General features: G+C 32.8%; 1 protein-coding gene across 1 annotated transcript; it reads left to right on the top strand.

The window, feature by feature from the left end:
• The first annotated feature begins 2,127 nt into the window (after positions 1 to 2,127).
• Positions 2,128 to 26,127, top strand: ck (myosin-VIIa ck). The gene is made up of 22 exons (XM_040725577.2): positions 2,128 to 2,669; positions 3,384 to 3,495; positions 6,140 to 6,232; positions 7,159 to 7,326; positions 7,393 to 7,699; positions 7,856 to 8,112; positions 8,183 to 8,479; positions 8,779 to 9,183; positions 9,242 to 9,622; positions 9,681 to 10,325; positions 10,382 to 10,720; positions 10,778 to 11,400; positions 11,454 to 11,874; positions 11,942 to 12,340; positions 12,409 to 12,653; positions 20,396 to 20,565; positions 21,728 to 21,918; positions 23,855 to 24,259; positions 24,556 to 24,876; positions 24,945 to 25,146; positions 25,211 to 25,704; positions 25,766 to 26,127. The coding sequence occupies exons 2-22, from the start codon at positions 3,478 to 3,480 to the stop codon at positions 25,970 to 25,972; spliced, it is 6,588 nt and encodes a 2,195-aa protein (XP_040581511.1). The 5' UTR covers positions 2,128 to 2,669; positions 3,384 to 3,477; the 3' UTR covers positions 25,973 to 26,127.
• The last annotated feature ends 141 nt before the right edge of the window (positions 26,128 to 26,268 follow it).

Genomic DNA, 26,268 nt, shown 5'->3' with positions numbered 1-26,268 from the left:
TGTCAGAGAAGTTGCTGAGAATATTGTAATAACCTTTGGCTCGTGCCATAAATTTTTTTTCGAACGTTTTGGGCATGAGACGAGTGTCAGTGAAGTTTGTTTAAAAATTGCTTAATTTTGACCGAAAGAATCGTTGCATGAGCATTGTTCATGAGCTGTTGACAGACGTAAATGATTATCCTGATTTGCCAAAAGGGGCATAACTGGGCATGAATAATAGTTATATGGTTATGATATCGAAATTAATATAGTCGCACGGTCAATAAAGAGTAGTATATTGAAGTTATGAGCTTCTTGCAAGAAGTAATACGAAGAAAACGTCCTGAATTGTGGAAAAACCATTCATGGCTTCTGCATCCCGATCATGCCCCTGCTCACTCATCTTTGATTGTGGTGTTATTTTTTTGCCAAAAATAACACCACAATCATGCCTCTTTTGTATATAAAACATAAAAAAACTGAGCTCCTTAGATTACGTACTTGAATGTGATCGACGAATTTCCATTCGCGCATTCCAAGCAGATGGGCGTGTCCAGGGCCACATCTACGCCGTCAGCAATTCAAAACGATAGAGAGGAATAATGCTCTATCAAAAGGCCAAAATGGATTCGGAGTAGTTAAAGGAAATAGCCGAGGCCAATCACCTCAAGTCCATGCAAGAAATCTCGGAATTTTACACAAGACTGTCCAGAGACCTATCAAAAAAGTGGATGGAAATACCTTTGTGATGGTGGAGAAAACACTTTTGACCCAAACAGTGAAAGAAACCCATTATCCCCGTACCAAGACCCTTTCGAGTTATTTTGAACTCTTTTTTGACACTTTTGGACCCCCTACAGCCCTGATGTCAGCCCCCCTTGACAACACCTTTTGGATGCATGTCGAGGGAAAGCCTGCAGAGTCCGTCGTCCGAATACCGGGCCCCTTAAAGCCACAACCAGCCAGCACCTAGTCGCCATGACAGAGGACTATATTCGCACCGTGTACCATGCTTTCCACCACCGCTTGGAAGCCATCACTACTGCTAAGAGCGGCTACATTAATGTTTAAGGGAGCTTAGATACACATTTATTTATGGTATTAATTTCGTTGAAATTCTATTTTTGATTAATAAATTATATCTTGTTGAAGCTTATAATTGAAATGTTCAGATTTTGATGGACCCCTGGGTATATGGATCCTGAACTCGTTAAATACCTGGATGAATACGGACCATACTGTATCAGGTGAATTATAGAAGTCAAATTATTAAAAAATTTATAAATATCCTAGCTACATCAGTAGATATAATTTTTTTCAATTTTGAAAAAAAATAAAAAAAAAATGGAGAGAAATGTCAGATTTTTTTTTCCTTGGCTTAATACGCTTTCGGCATTTTAGGAAAAACAAAAGGACCTAAAGTTGTAAAGACTGATCATAAGACTTGACTAGACCAAAGAAATCTGAACTGACATAGTACAAGAAGTATATTTAGTCTTATGCCCGACTATATCAACTCAAAAAATATAAAAGAACCAAAATCAAAAATATAATTAATTGGAAAAAAGAAAGAAAGATGTAAAATATATTAATTTAAAATAAATATAATTTAAATTACAGCCTATTAAGAATAGAATTCCAATGTCAAAAGGTGATGAATGATATGGTTTAAATGACGGAATTAAAATGTGCTTTTATGAGAAAATACATAATTGGTACATGATAACAATTTATATGGAGACGAAAACATCATAATGTATAGGTTTATCCACTTTATCTTCATTAAAATAACTCCTACATTTTAATGACTTAATCCAGTCTGTAGCAAATTGGATTTCATTGATGACGATGATAAGAGCATGATCATAAACTTCATATTTGTGAATAAACATACAGATCAAGCCCTCAATGTTACTTGATTTAAATGATAGATTATTGTTTGTACAGTCATTCCTGGGGATTGTATTATTACCTTATCAATCAGTTATCAGTGAGAGAAGGACAATCATTATCAATTTGTGTCTCAACAACATGAGGGATAAAACTCCTGCTGTTGTCGTAGATATACATAGATTAACATAAAACGCCAAATAGGAGCAGAGAAAATAGAGTGTTTCCTTACAATCAGCATGATTGCCATAATGGATAGAACCCAAGGCGGCCGTGAGTGAAGTATTCGTCTCATATTTCTTCTCTCTTGTCAGTACGTGCATACACGCCTGTTCATCTATGTTTCAAGTTCCTCTCTTTTTCCTCCTTCCCTCCTCAGGTACGATTCACCTCCAATGCAAAATCAACGTCGTAGCAGGTAGACCCGGTCAAAGCAATAATGCGTGCGATCTTATGCAGGTGAAATCCAGCTCCTGAGTTGCCGCTCTACTACTACTGCTGCTAGTATTGAACGATACCCTCTACTTATTATTATTGGCTATTGCCATCATCAGTCTTAGTTCTAGGGACTTTTCATCATATTTTTAGTCCATAGTTGTCTCTCTTTTATTGTTGTTTTTTGTGTGACTAAAGAGGAAGTCAGTTTTTGACTTTTCTGTGCTGTGGAGTGTGGCTCAAAATACTATTTTCAGTGTGTTAAAGTTTTCGTGTTTTGTGTAGGTTTCATCCTAATCTATGTATTTGTGCCGTAGTTATCTGTAAACATGAGGAGGCTTTGCGGGAAGACTTCCTTCTAACCGGTGAGTTTCATTCCCTTCTTTGAACACTGGACATATTTATGTGCATTACTTTGGACATATAAATGGATGGATGATGTACAAAGGTAGTTGGACTCCACCCTGAGTATTTAAGGGACTAATGCATCATCAAAACAGGTGTACTACTAATAGAACTCAACTGTTTCCTGTTGTTCCTTCCCCTCCCCCTAACGTTATTCAGTAACTAATATTCTCGACCTCCTCATTCATAATTGTGTTGTAAAGTCATTAAGACTCTTGACAATTCATTTACATACTAATATAATTGTCAAAGAGTAGACTTTTCTTATAAGACATTATGTAAATCGGATATATTCTGTAAATGTAAAAAGATGATTGTATGAAGAAAATTCAATTGTGTTTTAATTTTTTACCACTCTCTATTTTATTTTTTAAAACTTCTCCTTATTTCAAAGCAGTTATAATAACAGATGGTGTACCACTGAATATACAGTATAAAAATCTCTCCTAATTTCAAAGTTACCTTTTTTTCTTCTAAATATGACTTAAAATATTAATATGTACAAACATCCGTCCATCCATTTTATGAAGAAACAAAATCTATTTATCCTTACCACGAATCCTAATAATAAAAGGTCAAGATAATTTTAAATCATTTATACTTTTTTTACATGTATGTACATAATATAATAAATAAATTTATCCATTGACTCAGTGTATGTATTTATTTTCCAGGACATGTCTCAGGACTTTTCATTGTAGTTTACTTTCAAGAGTGAAGATCCGTGCCTTTCAGTACTCTTCTAACATACTCTAAAGAGCAAGCAAGATGGTGATTGTGACAAGGGTAAGAGGGACTCATTTGGTCTTCTTCTTTTTTTTTTCTATTCATTACCTGTCAATGCTCCTTCAAGAATTGGAATATTTTTCTATTAGTATTAGTATTTTTTTTATTGAATGTTTCCAAATGATTTAACCTAATTTTTTGGAAAAAGATATGGAGTACAGGGGCGTCCGCAAGATTATATTAGAGGGGGATTTGGTTTTTGGAAAAAAAAACAAAAAAATTCAAATATAAATTTTTTTCGTAAAAAATTTCAAAAATCTAGAACTAATTAAATTTTTTGAATTTTTGGGGAAAAAATTTCCAAAATCTCTAAAATCCACAGCTATTCACAAAAAATTAATTTGTTTTTAAAAAAAAGTTTAAAAATTTAAATTTCAAGCATTAAATTTTTGAAAAAAAAACGAAATATTATATTTTCTTGTAAAAATAAACAAATCCCTAAATTGGTCAGGGCTACAACCCCACCCCCTGCGATACGAAATTTGAGTTCTTCATGATCATATTAAAAATATGCAAAGTATGTTGCAAATCCAATCATTATTATCTTTTCTACATAATTAATAACTAATAGCCATTGCGCAACTTTAATTTTCTCTTTTTCATTGATATTCACAAAGCTATCATCCATTCTACACTGTCGAATGCTTCATATTAATATAGGTATCATAAAAGTCATGCAACAGCTCATAATTTCCCTTTAAATGAAAATCACAAAAAATTGTCAATGAACAAACATATTTCTCTGCTTCAGTAATCTTCGCACAGTATATTTTAGTGAGCTCACTCAGGCGTTTAAGTTGTATTCAATTCTTTTGGATCATAGCTGGCAAATCATATACATATATATATTTTTTTAAATCACTTCTTTTTTTTTTTTTTTTTTTTGGACGTTAATGACCTTTTTAGTCCTTTATATTCATATCTTCCACGATTTTCTCTCACACACGATTATATATATGTCCATGGATAATATCTAAAGTATTCCTCTCTTTACATATATCCTCAGCCAATGATGCTCCACATTCATTGCGCAAGATAGCTTGACCTTTATCTATGATTAAAAAGAAAGGGTTCTAATATACATACAAAAGTAAAATACCAATGTCGAAATGTGATCTTTTAAGTACAAATGGGGAGTAACTTTCAATACTTTAAAGCAATGGATATTACTCTTTCCATGAACGATAGGAATCATCACTTAAGTACAGTTATTTCCCCTAATACAAGTATGGCCTTGTATGAAATGTTCATATATAATATAAGGCTGTCGTTTTATATGTCATGGCTTCTTAAAGGAAATTAAGGGAAATATTTATGTGGATTTTTGTTTTTACTTTTTTTTGTATGAAGAAGAAATCTTTTCCATAAATTTTATTTAATAATTATAATAAATGTAAAGTTCCCTCATACAAAACTTTTTTGGTGTTCTACAAAATATGTACATGATTGTGAAGGCATTACAAGATTGTATTCCTTGATGCCAGTGAAGAGAATTTTCATTTATGGACTGGGTGGTCCATTGAAATCCGAACAATTAATAATTTAATAATTAATGAAGGATGAGTAATTGAAATTAGTTCATATTTCGATGTATTAAAGCATGAACAATTAGTTACAAAACAAAACAAACATGAGCTGTTTACCTTACGTACAAATCTGGAAAATGACACACTCAAAGCAGTTGGGCGTCTCCAAGACAACTGTCTACGCCGCAGCAAGTCCGAAACGTTGGAGAGGAAGAAGAGCTCTATCAAATAGGTCAAACAGGATCCGTAGAAGTAAAAGAAAACTGCACATGCCAATACCCTCGAGTCGATGAGGACACATGTAAGAGATATTGGAGTTTCACATCAGACTCTCCTGAGAGCTATAGAAAAAGTGGGTGAAAAGAGCCTTGTGAGGCTAGAGAGACCACTTTTGACACCAGCAATGAAAGAACCCCATCTCCTCCGCTGCAAGACTCTTTTGAAGGAGTCCTTTGAATTCTTTTTTGACACTTTTGGCCCCCCTACAACCCTGATCGACTACACTTTTTGGAAGCATGTCGAGAGGAAAGCCTGCAGTGTTCGACTTCCAAACATCGAGGCCCTCAAAGACACTGTCAACCAACACGGGGATGCCATGGCAGAGGACTATATCTGCAGCGGGTTCTAGGTCTTCTGCCGCCGCCTTTAATCCATAATTGCAGCAAAGGGCGGGTACATTAATTATTGAAATAGCTGAGACACACATCTATTTATAGTATTAATTTTGTTGAGATTCTATTGGTAATTTATAAATTATATCTAGTTGAAGCTTAAAATTCAAAGTGTTCAGATTTTAATGGAATTCTCTGTATCACTAGCTATACCATTTATTTTGTAGGACCTAGAGTTTAAAAAAAAGTTCAATTCAATTAGAAGGAGTAGGAGTTGAACAAAAATACAATAAAGTGATGATCATCATAGTACTATGATGTAAATAATATACATATTATCTGTAGTACATAAAGAGGAACCAATTCTTTTGTGTGTAGCAATGTGTCATAACTCATACTATTTGTTTTACGTGAATGGGAAATATACATACATATATAGTAACCCAGGTGTATTTAAATTCTATAATTGAGCTTGTATTTACAAAAAACTACTTTTCTGTTAAATAGGGGGATTATATATGGATAGAGCCAACGTCTCGAAGAGAATTCGATGTTGCTATTGGAGCACGAGTTATTTCTGCGGAAGGACGTAAAATTCAGGTAAATTTATTTATTTTTATTCATATTTATAATATTCATTTGTATTTGGCCTGTCAACACAAAAATCAATCAATAATTCTTCTCAAAAATGAGTCACATTTAAATTTATATTCTTTAACCAATTGATTAATCTAATCAAACTTTATGAGCGACCCCGCTTAAAGGTGACAAAAATTCTAAAGAATATGATGATCATATTTGAAAGCTGATATCAGGGAGCCCAGGGATATTTCATAAGTCAAATGAAAGCTCTAGATTTTAGACTATAGCTAAGAAATCCTGGGGATTTCAAACCATTCCAGAAACATTTTTTAAATGAAATATTGAAACGTTTATTAGTTAGAAAAATAAATTGGGAATGTCCCTATTTTTTCTAAATTTTTTGATCAAGATTGCTTTTGCGTTACCCCACCATTATGTTTTTATTTATTTTTAATTTCCCACCGTTGGTACTTGACCTTTTATGAACTTGAATTCTTAATTTTATATTTCTTATTACTAAAGTAATATATTAAAAATGTTGACATATTAAGTAGCAATTTGTCTTCTTTTTTCTAGTTATTTACATGAATTGTCCACCTACGTTGATATTTATAGTTTTTAATTTTATATTTTGGTCCCTTGGATATCTTGACAATGGATATAAATGACTCATTCTTGGTCATATGTATATATGTAGTTATAAACTATGGGGGCATCTTTTGTGGGCAACTCAATTGTAACTTATACTTGTATACATACATATTATAAATTTATCATTAATTCATATTTTATGTACTGCACAAAGGTGAAACAAAAGTTATCATAGGGAGTAAAATGAATGCTGACGAAAATTTTTGATAAAAATCAACAGGAAATTACGAAATATGCTCTCTTGAAGCCGTACATTAATTTTTTTTTCTCTCTCATTCTCTGTTTTCTGATAGGTTGTCGATGATGACGACGTAGAACAATGGTTAACTCCGGAGAGGCGGATAAAAGCAATGCATCCGACCTCAGTACAAGGAGTGGAAGACATGATTAGCCTGGGTGATTTGCATGAGGCAGGGATTCTGAGGAATCTTCTCATCAGATATAATGATAATCTCATCTATGTAAGTATTTATTTGTACAACATAGTTATATATCAATTCATAATAATCCTCCCTACGCTCTATCAGACCTATACGGGATCAATTTTGGTGGCAGTTAATCCATATCAAATCCTTCCTATCTACACAGCTGAGCAGATCAAGCTCTATAAGGAGAGAAAGATTGGTGAGCTTCCACCCCATATTTTTGCTATAGGAGATAATTGTTATACTCTGATGATGAGAACTCGTCAAAATCAATGTATTGTCATATCTGGTGAGTCTGGTGCTGGAAAAACAGAGAGCACCAAACTTATTCTTCAATATTTGGCTGCCATCAGCGGGAAACACTCATGGATTGAGCAGCAAATACTGGAAGCTAATCCTATTTTGGAAGGTAATAAATATTGGTTTTGATTTATTACCCTAATTATTCAGTTATTGTTATTCAATCCTGATCATAAACTGTTATGATAGTATTACATATATACATATGTATAATTACTTTTTGACGGACTTAACATAATTTTAAACATACATTTTTCTATCCTAGCTTTTGGAAACGCCAAGACTGTTCGTAATGATAACTCCTCCAGATTCGGGAAATACATCGATATCCGTTTCAGTCAAACTGGAGTTATTGAAGGAGCAAGGATTGAACAGTATCTTCTTGAAAAATCTCGAATATGTCACCAAAATAAGGACGAGAGAAACTATCATATTTTTTATTGTATGTTAGCTGGTTTGTCCAAAGAACACAAAGCCAAACTCGAGCTTAAAGATGCTACTCATTACAAGTACCTTATTGGAGTGAGTTTTTATACCTTTAACAAAGAAATGCAAATACATATTGTCTTCAATATTATATGTTTATTTTTAGGGAGGAAGCACTCTTTGTGATGGTAGAGATGATGCCGCAGAATTTGCAGATATCAGATCTGCAATGAAAGTGCTAATGTACTCTGATCAGGATATTTGGGATATACTCAAAATCCTCGCGGCTCTTCTTCATATGGGAAATGTCAAGTATAAAGCCAAGGTCATTTCTAATTTAGATGCTACTGAGATCCCTGAACATGTCAATGTAGAACGGGTAGCTGCAATCCTTGGTGTCAATAAACAGGCCCTTATTGCTGCGTTGACATCAAAGACTATTTTTGCTCAAGGAGAAACAGTGGTATGTTGTTGGTAGTATTTTATGGATGAAAAGTTTATTTTTGAACACTACAAATATTGTCTTTCATTGCATCCACTTACACTATTTTTCTTGACTGTGGGATGAATGAAAATTATGATAATCAAATGTGGGTGTTTGAACGGATAAACAAACCGATAAATATGTATTTTTTAAATCTTTTTGCAAAAAAAAAGTATATATATATGTGAACTATCTAATGCATAAAGAAATGAAAATATTTTTACACATACTTTGTACTACCATAATTTCAAATGAGTATTGTCTTAATATACTTTTAGGTGTCTACTTTGAATACCAACCAATCCAAAGATGTTCGTGATGCCTTTGCAAAAGGAATTTACGGAAGGCTTTTCATACATATTGTTAAAAAAATTAATGAAGCCATCTTTAAACCAGAGCTACACACTTCTGATGATCGATCTGCAATTGGTGTTTTGGATATTTTTGGTTTTGAAAACTTCAACACCAATTCTTTTGAGCAATTTTGTATTAATTTTGCCAATGAAAATCTTCAACAGTTTTTTGTACGTCATATTTTTAAATTGGAACAAGAAGAATATAACCTAGAGGCAATCAATTGGCATCATATCGAATTTGTTGATAATCAAGAAGCTCTTGATTTGATTGCCATACGACCTTTAAATATAATGTCTCTCATTGACGAGGAATCCAAATTCCCTAAGGTAAAAGGAATATGAGGCATTAAATTTATACATATACCTATACATTTTGATCTTTTAGGGCAATGATCAAACACTTTTGAATAAACTGCACCAAAGACACGGTTCAAATAGAAATTATCTTAAGCCTAAATCAGATATAAACACCTCCTTTGGACTCAATCACTTTGCTGGTGTCGTTTTTTATGATACTAGAGGATTTCTGGACAAAAATAGAGATACTTTTAGTGCCGATCTACTTCAGTTAATTCATGATTCCAAAAATAAGTTTCTACAAGCAATTTTTGCTAGGGACTTAAGCATGGGATCTGAAACTCGTAAAAGAGCCCCAACTCTATCTTCTCAGTTTAAAAAATCTCTAGAATCTCTAATGAACACATTGGGAATGTGCAATCCCTTCTTTGTTCGGTGTATTAAGCCAAACGAACTCAAAACTCCGATGGTACGAATAACCTTGCTTCCATGAAGATAACATATTATTTATAAATTTTATTTTTTAGATGTTTGATAGAGAGCTTTGTTGTCGACAATTGAGATACTCTGGTATGATGGAAACAATTCGTATTCGTCGTGCGGGATATCCAATTAGACACACGTTTACGGAATTTGTAGATCGTTATAGATTTCTTATATCTGGATGTCCTCCTGCTTCTAAATTACAGGACAATTGTCGTGGAGCCACTGCTAAAATTTGTCAGAGTGCTTTGGGCAAAGCTGATTATCAATTAGGGCGAACAAAAGTGTTCTTAAAGGATGCACAGGATCTCTTTCTTGAACAAGAGCGTGATAGAGTATTGACACGTAAAATTTTAGTTCTTCAACGTTGCATAAAAGGCTGGTACTATAGAAGTCTATTTCTTAAGAAAAAAGCTGCAGCCATAGTTATTCAAAAGTATTTCCGTGCTTATAATGGAAAACGTAAATTCCAAAGAATGAGATTAGGTTATATGAGACTTCAAGCTCTGATACGCTCACGTGCCTTATGCCAAGAATACAAACGTTTAAGAGAGAATATAATTCGTCTTCAAGCAAGATGTAGAGGAGCCCTAGTCAGACAAGAATATTTTAGGAAACTCAACGCAGTCATTAAAATTCAATCTCATGTCAGAAGAGTCATAGCACAGAGAAAGTTTAGAAAACTAAGAGTATGCCCATAAAATATATTCTTGGCTTTTTTGTTAAACTTATCTTTATATTATAGATTGAATATCGTGCAAGAACTGAGGCTCTAAAAATGAAAGAGTATGAAGCTAGACAGATGGAAAAACAATTAGGCAAAAAGAAAGCACGTGAAGTGGCTGAAAAGAAATTTAAAGAACGGATGGATAACCTCGTCCGAGAAGAAGAAGAGGAATTAAAGAAAAATGAAATCCTTGTCAGAAGAAATTTGCAAATTATGAAGGATGCCGAAGAGAAAGCTGATCAACCTGTTGATGATTCTGCAGTCGTTGATGACATGTTTGGTTTCTTAGAAGACCAAAAAGATAATTTGAGTGAGTCTCAAGCTCCTAGTGCATTTCGGGATCTTCCTGTACAAAAAGTAAATTATTTTATTATAATAAAGTTATTTCTTATTTGTACGCCTATTTAATTATAGAATGTGTCAAATGGTGACATTGTATCAGGTATCCCAACACCGCCTGAAGACGATGAAGATTTATCTGAATACAAGTTTCAAAAATTTGCTGCAACCTATTTTCAAGGGACATTTACTCATCAGCATAGTCGAAAACCCCTGAAACATTCACTCCTGCCTCTTCAAACTCAAGGAGATCAACTTGCAGCCCTCGCTCTGTGGATAACAATCCTTCGTTTTATGGAAGATCTTCCTGAGCCTAAATATCACACAATGGACAAAGATAATACGTCAGTTATGACTAAGGTTACTGCCACTCTAGGAAGGAATTTCATTCGTTCTAAAGAATTTTTGGAGGCTAAAATGATGGAAAATGGAGAGGACGTATCTGAAGAGGAAAGAGTGCCCCTCATTGTCAATGGTGGAACTTCCTCCATTAAAGAAAAGCAAAAATCAATCCGTCATAAACTTGTTTCCTTAACTTTAAAAAGGAAGAACAAAATGGGTGATGAGATTAAGAGAAAACTCCAGGAGGAAGAGTATACGGCAGATTCTTACAATTCGTGGTTGGAGTCAAGACCAACTTCAAATTTGGAAAAGTTGCATTTCATCATTGGTCATGGAATCCTTAGGGCTGAATTGAGGTAAAACAATTTAATTAAGCTCTTAAAAACTTATTAGTTTTATCCATTATTAGGGACGAAATTTATTGTCAAATATGTAAGCAACTGACCAATAATCCCTCCAAGTCATCTTATGCAAGAGGTTGGATTCTTTTGTCTCTTTGTGTTGGATGTTTTGCTCCATCTGATAATTTCGTGAAACATCTTCGCTCATTTATTCGAGATGGCCCTCCAGGATATGCCCCATATTGTGAGGATCGCCTCAAGAGAACATTTAATAATGGTACCCGTAATCAGCCTCCGAGTTGGTTAGAGTTACAAGCTACTAAGTCAAAAAAGCCTCTTATGCTTCCTATTACGTTCATGGATGGAAATACAAAGACTCTCCTTGCTGACTCTGCTACCACTGCCAGAGAATTATGTAACCAATTGTCTGATAAAATCGGTCTCAAGGATCAGTTTGGTTTTTCACTATACATTGCTCTCTTTGATAAAGTAAGAAGCAATTAAATAATGCCTTTGGTTTATATATTTTTTTAACAAAAAAAATGTTGAATTATAGGTTTCTTCCCTTGGTAGTGGTGGGGACCATGTACTTGATGCTATCTCTCAATGTGAGCAGTATGCAAAAGAGCAGGGGGCTCAAGAAAGAAATGCTCCATGGAGATTATTTTTTAGAAAAGAGATTTTTTCTCCGTGGCATGATCCAGCAGAAGACTCTGTGGCCACGAATCTAATTTATCAGCAAAATGTACGCGGTGTAAAATTTGGGGAGTATCGTTGTGAGAAAGAAGAGGATCTTGCAATGATTGCAGCCCAGCAGTACTATATAGAATTTGGAACAGATTTAGATTCAGAGAGATTAATGGGTCTTTTACCAAATTATATACCCGACTATTGTCTTCAAAGAGAAGGAGCTCATACTGAGTGGCATCAGCTTATTGTGCAAGCTTTTAAAAAGGTAGGATCCCTTTTTAGAGAAACATACATTTCAACAAGCATGATTTTATCACAAATTTCATATTCCAGAGTTACTATGTAAAGGATCGAGTAAATGTTTTGAAGGTAAAGGAAGATGTTGTATCCTATGCAAAATACAAATGGCCTCTCCTTTTCTCACGTTTCTACGAGGCTTTTCGATACTCGGGACCTAATCTACCTAAGAACGATGTCATTATTGCTGTGAACTGGACGGGAGTCTATGTTGTAGACGATCAGGAACAAGTTTTGTTGGAATTGTCTTTTCCGGAGGTTACAAGTGTGTCCAGTCAAAAGTAAGCTTTTCCCCCCTATACTATCCATACATTAAGTATATAGCTAATGTACAAGTTTTAACTTGTACAAGTTGCATCCAATAAATGTGATTAAGCAACTCAAATAAAAAAAATTACAATATACTTTTGATCAGAATAATGCAATAATTGAAATTCCAGTAGATGTGTGATATATGAATTTTGATAAAAATTACTAATTTACAAACGTACCAATGGCAATTTGTACAAGTTACAACGTGAACAAAAAGCTAATTTTTACAAAACATATGTATATATAATCAATTGACAACTTCCTGTTTTCATTGATCATAAAATACGATCCTATGTATTTAGTTAATGTAGCTTATAATTAAGCCATTAAATATGATTTATTGTTTTTTAATGAACAGTAATTAAATGTATACTCTTTATTAACCTTTGTTTGCTTCGATGGATGCAAATATATAAGGACATGAAGGAGTTTTTGGGTGAATGGAGATTTCCTTTTATTGTATGTACTACTCATTGAGCTTGTATGCATATGTAGATAAAACTATGTAATTATTGTTAGATGTAGTAATTAATAAGTGTAGTCTGGTGTGTATGTAGCTCATACAATAATGGGCGGAGTAATACTTTATTTTCAAATCGTCACTTTGTTAAGAAAAAGTACATTAATACTCTAATTTCTTTGATCCTTGTCGTGGTGTGACGTTTTGTATATATAATATATAATTTTTTTAACTGCTGCTATGAAAAAGGATCTAAATATTTTTTTACGATATAATATGTTGAAGAAAAATTAAAAATCACTAGAAAAGTGTATTTAAAAAAGACAAAGACATCTAAACATTGCATGATGTGTCATCCAATTTCTATTAAATCCCCTCATTCATATTCAAAACATTTACAATTCCGTCTGGATCATCATGGTTGATCCTTGTAATCCTCATTCTTTTTTTATTGTATATTTGAGATTTGAACCACAATGAACGATGATTTGTGCTTTGCACAATAAAAATATCGTTTATTCACTATCGTGAAGATTTTGCAAATATATTCCTATAGGTTCTTAGTAGGGTTGATACTCTGTTTGAGAGACCCTTATTAATGAAACAACGATACTGGTTCAGATTGAACATGAACATAATGTTGGTTCGGATTTCTAGACCGAAACCTAACAGTTGTACTTTGTCTATAGAAGAAATAAATTGAATTATTTTTACCTGAAATGTTAACTCCACACTTCAAAATAAAAGAGGAAAGAATACAGTTGAATACATAAATAGACTATGTTAAAGCAAAAAAAGGAAATTGGTCTATTCTAGACAGAGCTATGGCCTACTGAAGTTTTAAATTATTTCGAAAGAGACACACTTAGAGGGACTCCCAAACGGCCCTCACCCCTCACAAGTCCAAATTTCACACATATTGGGATTGCCCCCACCCCCCTGCTAAAAATTATCAAATTCAGTGATGATAATGGAGTAAATTTCCAAAAAGTGTCTGCACTTAGTGTCGTCATACAAATGCATGATTTGTTTTTCCTTTTATAATTTACCTCACGTTATTTCATGAACAGAAAGAGGCATATAAATTATGTTGCATAAGTAGTCTAATCCAAGTGCTTTGAACTTCTTTGGATTTTATCAAGGTCAGTAGGAGGTAGAGTAACGTGATGATTTAAGAAGTGAAATTATGTTTCAATAACATACATAGTATATAAATCATTTATATGTTTAACTTATTTTGTGGTGAGAGAGTGCCTCTAATCACTATTAATCATACTTGACGACCTACTTACTGATTATATTTGTGTTGATGTGTCTTTATGTTTTCAAGCAATAAAAATGATGCATTAACGACATGGGCACTCACTGTACACCTATATCTGATAAATATACTTTAAAAAAAGATTGGGCTCCATATAGGATTACTTAAAATATTCTCACCACGAGTAGTAGGTTCCAATGATTCGAGCTGTTGTATCTTGTAAACACACATTAGAAAAATGTTATTTCCAGACTTGATCTATGTAGGTCCTTCGAGCATTCAGATATCATCTCCTAATGTTTTCTTCTTTATTCCTGGACCTTTTTTGAAAAAGAGAAAGAAAGAAAGACCCAAAATCAAAAAGTAATTTGTCAATTCTTCTCAACCCTTAGATTATTCTTCATTTAAGATTAGATGAAAGCTTAACAACAACAAAAATAAACAGAAAAACCTGAAATCAGCTGCTTCATTCTTCGCGACCATATAGGTAATAGGTCGATTTTCGGTGGAGCAATTGGCAAAGTAAAACTATGCCTTTCTGACCTATGACCCCTTACCCATTGTCTGTATCATTGTTCCTGGATTTTGTGGAGTAAGGTTTCATAGTTCTACTTTACCTCCTTGCCCGGTACTCCACCAAAAGTCGACCTATTATTTAAGAATTTTAACAACTTAACGATTTAATTCAACCAATCAATGTTCTGAACACTCACAACGGCAAAATAAGAAGAATAATCAATAGCTAACAAAAAAAAATGTAAGTGGGTAACACTAAAGTACTCTAGGGAAAGAGTGGTTAAGGGAAAAATAAACAATTCAATCTAAAAACAAGGAAAACTATTTCCCTAACGCCAACCTATAATATCGTGTTATTGTTGCAACTACTCTTCTATTTTCACTAGGAGGGAGACGGCCTGTTCAAACTGGCTGCGTGCCTTGAGGAACATGTAGCAGCTTCTAATTTTAAGCCAATCAGAATTGACTTAATTTGAAGAATTTTCTTTGAGAATGAATAATATTTGGTCTTGTAAATTCTTCCACTTTTGAAAAAGTTATTTGGCTATTAAATATCTTTGAATTCTGAATCCACAGCTATTCACAATTTAAATTAAAAAAAATTGTGAATAGCTACTTTGGTCCGAATATTAAGTAGCCAATGTTATTTTTTGATAGCTAAAGAAGTATATCTTAATCTGTCTAAATTTAAATGATTAATTAATGAATGCAATATGTTGGTAATCAACAAATGTCCATACTTTATTTGAAAGAAGATTCTTCAGTCACGATCGCACAACTTTTTTTAATAGTTGTAGTTCCTTGTCTTGCAGTGTAAAGTCGATATTTTATAGAGTTCCTAGAACCAATTATAGTTTTTTTTTTACAAAATACATAATTGCTCTTTCTTTTGGCTGACCTCAAGAAATATTTTATTTTTGGAGGACTTGTACATTACATTTACCTATATAATAACATATTTAGGGTTGAAGGTGAGTAAGTTTTCTGAAGGATTTGAATTTGTATAATAATACGAGGTGTGTTCAAAACGTCAGATGACTTTTCAAATTTTGTGGGCAACGTACTTTTGGTATGCTCGATTTTTTAACTTTTTTTATGTTAGTACACTTACCACGAACATAGATTTACTGTTTCAACTATATAATATGTTTAGTTTATTTGTGAGAGGCATAAAAATTAGATGTATTTTTCGTGTTCGGCGATTGTTTGCTTTTGATAAACATATATCAAAAGAATTTGCATCAAATTTTGTTGTAAAAAAATTAAATTAGGTGCTCCAACACACTTGAAATGTTGGCAGTGGCATCCGGTGAAACTGTTCTGAGTAAAAAAAAATGTTTAAAAGTGGTACAACCTCTTCCAAGATGGCAGGGAAGATGACAATGACAAGCTTCGCTCTAGACGCTGAAGCACGTCAACGACATGTGAAAACGTTGAAGCAGTGAAGGAAATTACTATCAGAGAAGTTCCTGAGGTTATTGACATATCGGTTGGCTCGTCCCATACATTTTTTTCGAACGTTTTGAACCAAAATAATCGTTGCATGAGTATCGCTCATGAGCTGTTGACATACGTCAATGATGATCCTGATTTGCTCGATAGGGTCATAACTGGTGAAAAATTATTGGTATAGGGTTATGATGTCAAAACCAAACCCAATCGCCGAATGGAGATAGCAAGAAATCACCGGACACTCAAAATACTCCTAACCGTTATGCTTCTCACAAACAAACTGAACATATTATATACGTGAAACGCTAAATATATGTTAATCAAAAAATTTAAAAAATCGAGCATACCAAAGGTATGTTCACCACGAAATTTGAAAAGTCATTTTACTTTTTAAACACACCTCGTATATATATATAAATAAACAAAATAGTACACTAATTAGAACATTGAATATGATATTCTTACACAGAATAATTATTATTGTTACAAATAATTAATTATCATCTATCTACACACATTGCCATATTTTGAAAAGGAATTATAGTGTCTCACATGGATTGTTGATGAGTGGTATACTTATTGCATTTCAAGTAAGGAGGTCTTCAGTCAGGAGGAGTATTATAAATTTCTATCACTATTATTGACAGTTTTCGCCTCTATTGATGGTTTCAAGATGTTATTATCACTTAGATTCAAGGGTTATATGTATTCCAGTCTCGATTCTTTCATTTCAACGGTCTAGGTCACGGTTCAGCAAGGGGTTGAAACCAAGGTTAATAGAAATATAAGGTTAGACCATCACGTAATTGGGTTTGTTAGAATTATCAATCTGATGTATTTTACCGACTGCTAGGCAAGACAGGCAGATTTTGACAAAATACGCAACTACTCATAGTCTATGACGTCCCTATTACTAGAATTTTCTATTTAATGTATCGGACCGACTCCTGGGCAAGAAAAACAGATTTTTACAAAACACGAAAGCACCTATCTACTATGAAGTCAATATTAAAAAACGTCGTGGAAGTCAAACATCAGTCGTACACGTGTTATGGTATATCCTTGTATTTCTATTAACCTTGGTTGAAACTATCTTTTATTAGAAAATACAATAAATTGAAACCAATAACAAATTTTGTATGGTCTCTGTTCGAATTTTAATTGTTTTTGGTTCTAGTGGTTTAAGAAGCGGAACCCATAGAACCTCTAAATCGATATAGGTACAATCTTATTGGTCCATGTTTTTGACAGTTTTACTTGTTGGAATGCTAATAAACTTTTTATTGATATTTACATTAATCTCACAGTCGAATTATTCTGTTCTGATAAACAAATGAATATGGTAATAGCAAGTAGCTTGTTAAAATTGCATTATAATTTGGCATTTAACAATGTACTTATATGAAAGGTTTCATTGGATTTGTACATAACTCATAAGTACTCAGTTTATTCTCTACATTTAGATAATATTAAAATTGCATATTAAGAAATAAATTTATGGCGTACAATTGGTGAAAAAGTGTGTACCGAAGAACCCTAAATCATAATTACATATATAGATATAATTTATTTGTATAATATCTTTCGCTACTCAAATGCTCAGTTTAATATATATATATATATATATAAAGGTATGTTAATTTAAGTATCTAAAGGTAAAAACATTCCAACAACTGTTGGCATGTTATTCTATGTTCATATACTTGTAAATAAATACTTGTAACACAGATGGATATCAATGAATGAGATTTATATATATATTATATTTTTTGATATCTTGGGATGGTTATTTATCAATCTTATAGAACAAGGTCGCCTATACAATTCTTTCTTTCCGTCTAAAGGGCCCCTACTGCATATATGCAAATTATATTAAGGTAATAAAGTGCATTCCGCTATATTATGCTCTGGATGTATATGCAGATATTCGAAAAGAAATCTAATTCTATAGCAAAAAAATATAACAATTCAAACCAGCAACATATGCTGTATTATATAATATCTGTGGGAATATATCTTTTGAAAAAAATCAATTTCTTTACACATCCATATATTGCATTTGGTTTTTAAAGTCAATTAAATAAAATTTATAGAGGAAAAACATACGCTTAGCTCAAAAAGGGGTTGGGTGAGTGATTACCTTAAAGTTCCGGGTTTTTTTTTTTTAAAGAGATTCCTTTTTTTTTTAATGTTATTGTAATTAGTCAAATGGAGTTGCACTGAGTAAGTATCAAAGACATCTTTTACTACTTTTAAGTAAAATATGCCTTTTCATTTATTTTTTTGTGAAATAATTTCAAAAGTACATAGCTACTTCAAAAAATTAAATTTCTCGGAAAAAATTTCAAATATTAAATTCTTGCTCTGTTGCATAAGTTGCCCGAATGACGATAAACCAATCTAAAAAGCAATAAAACCTTAATTTTGGGAGGACTACAGCCCCTCCAGTCCACCCCCTGGATATGCCCCTGAGGGGGAAAAAATGGCAAGCTAACCATAAAATACATCGTAAATTTTAAGTTAGTGAAGAAAATTAGTGAGGCGTGCAAGCTAAAAATAACTTATTTATTTCTATTTAAATATAGAAATGGAGTGAGATTGTTATTAATATATTATATTAAGCCTTATCCCAGTCAAATAACACCCTATTTTCTTCTTGATTTTCTGCTATGTTTGTTCCTTATTATTTGTGCAATGAACGTTGCTTGGTTGAACTGAATTAGCTCTTCTGAAGGTGTGAAAAAAATTCCTACTATTGTGACCTTTATTTACTCTCTCAACCTATCTTCTTCAAAAAGACTCGAAATTAATTGGAAGTTAGCCAATTCTTTCTAACTGTGTGGGATGACTATTCTTCAATAACAGCATAAAATTGTACAAATCATCACTTGAGCTAATTTGAATTTACCAATACAGAACTATAATAAGAAACATGATTAATAGAAAAATCGACAACTGAAAGAATGTACTTTAATGCGAGTTGTTGGGAGGAATAAACTAACTTCCGATTAATTTCGGGCCTTTTCTTCTTTTATAGGGAAAAGGAGGGAAGGTCGGGAAAGTAAATTTTTGTTGTCCATTTCTTTGGATCTTATTTCATTATTTCAAATTCAATTTACACATACATTATTATCGTATGTATTTAGATAGATACATGAGGTACACCCTGAGATTCATACCATATATATGTATATCTTTTTTTTTTTTTTTTTTTGGGGGGACCTTGAATATTTAAATATATCATAATCATTATGCCTGTTATTAAGGAGGCCGATCCTTATTAATACGAATAAGTTTTTAAAAAGGAGCGATGTTTGGCAGGCCCGGAAAGGTAGGATCTCTCCGCTTCAGAATTTTTGCCTAAGTTAACGTCTTATATTATGTTAATACATTACGGTCCTACATGGTATTACATATATATGCCTTCGTGAAAGGTATAGAGAAAAAAAAACTCTCAATAAGTTTTGAAACATTACATACATACGTTATGTACATACATCGTTTTATCATATTATGAAAAAGTGAAAATTCTCCTTCCGGCGAGCCTCTTCTAAAAAAAAAAATTAATATACGACTTGGTTTGTAAAAAAAAGTTTTCAAAAATATTCACTACATAAGTTGTTATTCAGTGATTGTGGTGTGCGGTTAGTCAAGTGTCAAAAAAATTTTAATCATATTTATTTACTTATAAATTATCTTTGATTAATGGTAGTAGTATTTGGTGTGTTGTTGCCTAGTAAAGAGCCTCATTAATCCACTTTGTAGGTACATTGAATGTTATAATAAACTATTATTCTATTTTTGCATTATATATATTAATATTTAGTGTACAAATTGCGAAGGTGGAATGTCCTGACCATGAAAAACTGGTTTTATTATTATTTGCAGACCTCTTCTTTTTAAATAAAAAATAATAGTTTCTCTCCTATTTTTAGAATGATGATTTCTTCCCTTGAGTGTTATTTTAGTCTCTTACGAGTATCCTATAAAAATCTGCATTATAATCATTTTCTTTATTTCAGAAGCAGTAAGGCCTTTGCTCAAACCTTTACTCTCAGTACCATCCGCTCTGAAGAGTTTACTTTCCAAAGTCCAAACGCAGAGGATATTCGGGATTTAGTCACTTATTTCCTAGAAGGACTCAAGAAAAGATCCAAATTTGTCATTGCACTACAAGACTACAAGGCACAAGGTAAGAAATGATACAGTTATTTATGTATTTATAAATAGATTTATTTCTACATATGTAAAATCCCATTTTGCATAACTCATTACACCTCAATGAATGAGAGCTCAATTTCTAATTTATTATTATTAAGTATGATTCATATAAGCTGTATGTATCCTAGAAATTTTGTTTGTTAGAATGATTCTTCTATATTCACGCTGTGTTCTATTATTCATTTGATGGTGGTAGTCGTGGGTATGCAATAGGGTTTTTTGAGGAAGATAAACTCTTCCTTCTCGTGTGTTTCTCTGTGATGTGCCTGTTTCTTCAATGTCTTCCATGAAAGTGTGTAATATATGTAATTCCATCATATTGTTAGCTGTGAATACCATTTGTATTCAAAAATCATTCCTTAGTTTAATTATAATTGTTTTTATTCTCTTCTTTGGCAAAAGTGAAACTTCTCATAGTTTCTCAGGCTTCTTAATTTCTTATTATATGTACATTTCTTTACAAAATAAAAAAAAATAAAAAATGTAGATGTGTATTAAACTGAGAGAATTTCCCTTAATTATTACATTATATTTAAATGAGATCTACAAACATTTAAATGAAATCTAAAAAATTTTAATAGTACTCTTCGTATTTATACATATATTTCTAAGGAGTATAAGTTGAAGATTATATAAATATATATATTCATTTATATAAAGGTCAATATAATTACATTTCCGTGATTTCTAAAACCTTGGGAAGTGAGTTTATTCTTCTTCTGAAAAGTACCTAGAAGCATAATAGGAAGAAAAGGTAAAAGGGAGATGTATACATACCTAAATATAGTTACATATATATTATGTACATCCACTTTGATTGATTCCTTTGAAAGTAGCGCATAACAAGTGGAATGTAAGTGTGTCTTGGTGATTATTGCATTCGATGCATGTTAGTCCATCTTCGGCCACTCTCCTCTACATACGTATATTTTCAGAAAGCGTAACGATATCAAATGTATTTAAGTTTATTTATATATTACATACGTCATGTGCACATGTCAAAATATTTGATTTGGATGACCTAAATATATAGAGGGTTTTTTACCATGTATGTAGCTACTATCTGCAATTGGATTGCATTCTGTAATCAATTGTCCATCTTGTTTAAACTATTATTATTCATATTATTTCAGAAAGTTCCTCCTTTTTGAATGTCAACAAAGGGGATTTGATTCTCTTGGATGACGAAAACTCTGGAGAAAGAATACTAAACAATTCTGGATGGTGTGTTGGTACATGTGAGCGAACGGATCAGCGGGGTGATTTCCCAACAGAAATTGGCTACGTTTTACCTTGTTTGAATCGACCACCCGACGATATCCTGGTAGGTTTTTTTACTCCATACATATCCCAGCAAGCATTTCGTAGAGAGCAGCAGAATTTTGGCCCTAGGCTAGCATGTCTCGGCATTCAATTATTAGCAGTGAGGCACCAACGCGTTACTCAAATCCGACTATTATTTTTTTTTTTTTTTTTGCAGTAGCAAGTAATTTAACGCGCTAATATTTCCAGAGCAGTAGTCAGATTAAAGTTATATAGCAATTCATGGTTAGTTACTATTTTTTTAAATTTTCCTTCGAAAGTATCCTCTCCCGTTTATTTAAAGAATTAAAAATTTTCTTGAAGTATAATGCTACAACCCCATCAAAAGCTCCTGTGGATCGGCTTTTCAGTCTAGGCGGTTTAGTGCTTACACTTAAAAGAAACATACTTTCAGACAGGGGATTTGAGGAGATCCTATTTATAGATTCAACAAATGGTTTGCTCACCCCACTGCTCTGTTTAATTCATAATTATTTACAAGATGTTTATGTCTAAGTGGAGTTATACAATGTTTTGTAAAACTACTCCAGCTGCTAAAGGTAACTTAAAAAGTAACTTGTAGTATAAATTAGTTACTTTGAAAATCAAGCAGTCTGTAAAGTAACTTAGTTACTTTTGGAAGGAGTAGTCAGTGATCTGTTGTCGGACTACTTTCCCCAAGTAACTTGTCAATTTTGATTATTGGCATATAGTTAGTTTATTAATTTAAGCTCAGCATTTTAACTCATATCAATAAAGTTGCATTTAAAAGCTCTGTATATTTAAGCTAGCTATATGCTAGTGTTGTATATTTAAATATTTATTGAGTATATCTATAAGTTATGGGTATAATTGCATTTATTGAGGTGCATAGGCAACTTGTTTTGCCATGTGAAAAATAATATGTACTTTAAAAACTGTTCCTACTGCGAGGCATAGAATATTAAACGTTGTGGTCTTTGTGGTTTTCATTTGTGAAATATTTGACCAGAAGCTTTTTATACATATAATATTTGTATTTAGTTAAGTAAAGGGGGGATATGTTACGGTACTTTCATTGGAAAAGTATTTTTGGCTACATTCGTTTAAAATAAAGTTACTACTTTCTCCCTATAAATTAATTTCATTCTAATTTATCCTTAAATGCTATTAATTTATAAAATTGAATTTAAAGGAAAAACTGTCCTACAAAGGGAAATCATAATGCCTTATGAAGGACCAAAACTAATTATTTGTAGTGGTTGTAACGCTTCAATGGAGATGAACCTCATTAATTAGGAAAATTTCTATATGATGTAATTTGTTTTTGGGATTGGAGTGTCATGGTAGCGTTAATAGAGTGGAAAATTTATGTTACAATCATTTCTTTAAAAAATGAAAGACCGATTGCGGTCACTCTTTTTTGAATGTACATACCTACAAGGTTGATTACAGTACCTTTGACTAATTATTGTTATTACCATAAAAAATTTCTTGTTATTTTCATAAATTAAAATCATGATTGGAATTCGATTTCCCTCTCATGTGTAGGCGTTTCTTTGATATATATTCATGTAAATCTTTTTGCATTTCATCATTATAATCTAACTTTTTTTTTTGGGAGGGAGAGGGTAGAGCTTTGTGTGTTGGTATATCCGCAATATATGTACTTAGTCAGTTATAGAGCTGATAAAACTCTTTGTGACACATCAAAAACCTAAGAACATATAAAAATTTGTAAGTGTTATTAGTCTTGTTTTTGACTCAATCCATCATTTAATTCAATATGTCTTTGTTACTTAAACAAGCCCTTTTCCAATGTCTGCAATTAGGAAGTGAATTACTATCACTTTTTGCCTCATACACCATAATTATAGGGTGTGCCATTGGCTTTTGTTTACTTTTTGAGATTGTTTACAGTGTACATATATAAGTATAGAGTTCTAAAAAAACCGGATCTAATTAATTCTCTTTAACAGGCTCTCTTTACCATGGACCCGTCCGAACATGGACGGCGGTTTTTCCATCCGGGAATGGGAGGTACAATCAATGGAGGCTCTCCAGATGGACTATCTGAAAAGCCCTACACTCTTGAGGACTACGCTCTTGATCATTTTCGTCCTCCAAATACAAAGAGAACCGTGGGTAAAAGCTTGACTCTCAATTCAGCTCGTCGAATCCGTCCAAATGACGAACTATGGAGACATTCTCGTGAGCCCATTAAACAGCCTCTACTCAAAAAACTTATGAATAAGGATGAAATGAAGGATGAGGCCTGTCTAATATTTCATGCTATACTCAAGTATATGGGCGATTTACCCTCAAGAAGGACTCGAACTGGAAATGAACTCACTGATCAAGTTTTTGAAGGACCTCTCAAACATGTAAGATTTCAAGTTTTAAGCTATGTTAGGGACTGCCTAGGTTCATAAAGGTCGTTGCTTATTATTATCCTCCGTTAGGGAGTGTCAAGTTACATAACTTTTTTTTATTGTACATTGAACATCCATAATGTGAATGATTACACCTATTAACCATTTTTCTTAAATGTTAGAACTGTGTGTCTTTATAAGAATGCAGTTAGATGCAATTAATTGACCTTCATCATAAATATTACTATCATGATGAGATTGCTTTATTTTTTTTATCTAAATGATTTTTTTATAACTTGATTTGTTAGGAAATTCTTCGAGATGAAGTATTTTGTCAAATCATGAAACAACTGACAGATAATCGAAATCGCTTAAGTGAAGAGAGAGGCTGGGAACTCATGTGGTTGGCTACAGGTCTTTTTGCTTGCAGTCAGGGTCTAATGAAGGAGTTAACTGCTTTCCAGCGAACGCGACGTCACCCTATTGCTTTGGACTCTATTCAAAGACTCCAAAAGACACTTCGGCATGGACAAAGAAAATATCCTCCTCATCAAGTCGAAGTAGAGGCCATTCAGCAAAAAACTACACAAATATTTCACAAAGTTTACTTTCCGGATGACACTGATGAGGTAAGTCTTGAGAGGGTTTTGATATTTGTACATTTTAAAAAAAATTATTAATTTTTATTTCTTAATAGGCATTTGAAGTAGACTCATCCACCAGGGCCAAAGACTTTTGTCAAAGCATTGCTCAAAGGCTGAATCTCAGATCCCCTGAGGGATTCAGCCTCTTTGTTAAAATTGCAGATAAAGTCATATCTGTTCCTGAAGGAGATTTCTTCTTTGATTTTGTTCGACATCTCACAGATTGGATTAAGAAGGCCCGTCCAACTAGAGATGGTAAGTTGCTTGCATTTCAATATCTGGACTTGAACAATTTTATTTTTTATTTTTTTTATTACAGGTTCCACACCTCAATTTACATATCAAGTATTTTTTATGAAAAAACTTTGGACGAATACTGTCCCCGGTAAGGATCGCAATGCAGACATTATTTTCCATTTCCATCAAGAACTTCCCAAGTTACTTCGAGGCTACCATCGTTGCACAAGAGAGGAGGCAGCTATTCTTGCAGCGCTCATTTATAGAGTCAAATATGGAGAATCAAAACAGGAACTCCAGTCCCTAACGCAAATGTTAAGGAGCATAACGCCTTCGGATCTGTTAAAAACAGCTTCATCGCAAGATTGGAAGAGGGAAATCATAAAACGATATAATCAAGACTCTGGAATGAGTCCTGAAGACGCAAAAATCGCCTTCCTCAAAATCATTTATCGATGGCCTACTTTTGGTTCCGCATTCTTTGAAGTCAAACAGACCACAGATCCCAATTATCCTGAATTACTCCTTATTGCAATCAATAAACAAGGAGTTAGTCTTATTCATCCTCAAACCAAGGTGAGATCCATTAACATTACATCTTTCAACTCACTAATTCCATGTTGTTGTTTTTTTACAGGAGGTTCTCGTAACACATCCGTTTACGAGGATATCCAATTGGTCCTCGGGTAATACATACTTCCACATGACCATAGGAAATCTTGTACGAGGCTCAAAATTACTATGTGAAACTTCTTTAGGCTATAAAATGGACGATCTCTTAACCTCATATATTTCCCTCATGCTCTCAAATATGAATAAGCAAAAGACCATTCGATCTAAATAATCATTTTACCTGTTGTCAAAGACATCGGCTCTTGTTGTGTTCTATTTTATGTAAAAAATACAGTCTTGTTATAGATATTCCGATGAAAACTTTTTATCATTCTTTTATTCGTCTTTAATATTATTGTTGTTGTAAATACAGGAATATTATAATTATTTTTTATTATTTTCACTTATATATATATATATACATTTATATAGTAGGTATAATGACGATAATTATTAATAATGTTATTACCATTCTTAAATCTGCTGTTTTTTTTCTTATTTGTCTTGTTTTCTATGAATGAGAAAATA

Source organism: Lepeophtheirus salmonis, chromosome 14 (genome assembly GCF_016086655.4).
Source record: "Lepeophtheirus salmonis chromosome 14, UVic_Lsal_1.4, whole genome shotgun sequence".
In the NCBI taxonomy this organism is placed as follows: domain Eukaryota; kingdom Metazoa; phylum Arthropoda; class Copepoda; order Siphonostomatoida; family Caligidae; genus Lepeophtheirus; species Lepeophtheirus salmonis.
Note: the sequence above shows the minus strand (reverse complement) of the source record. Positions and strands in the feature narration are given on the sequence as shown.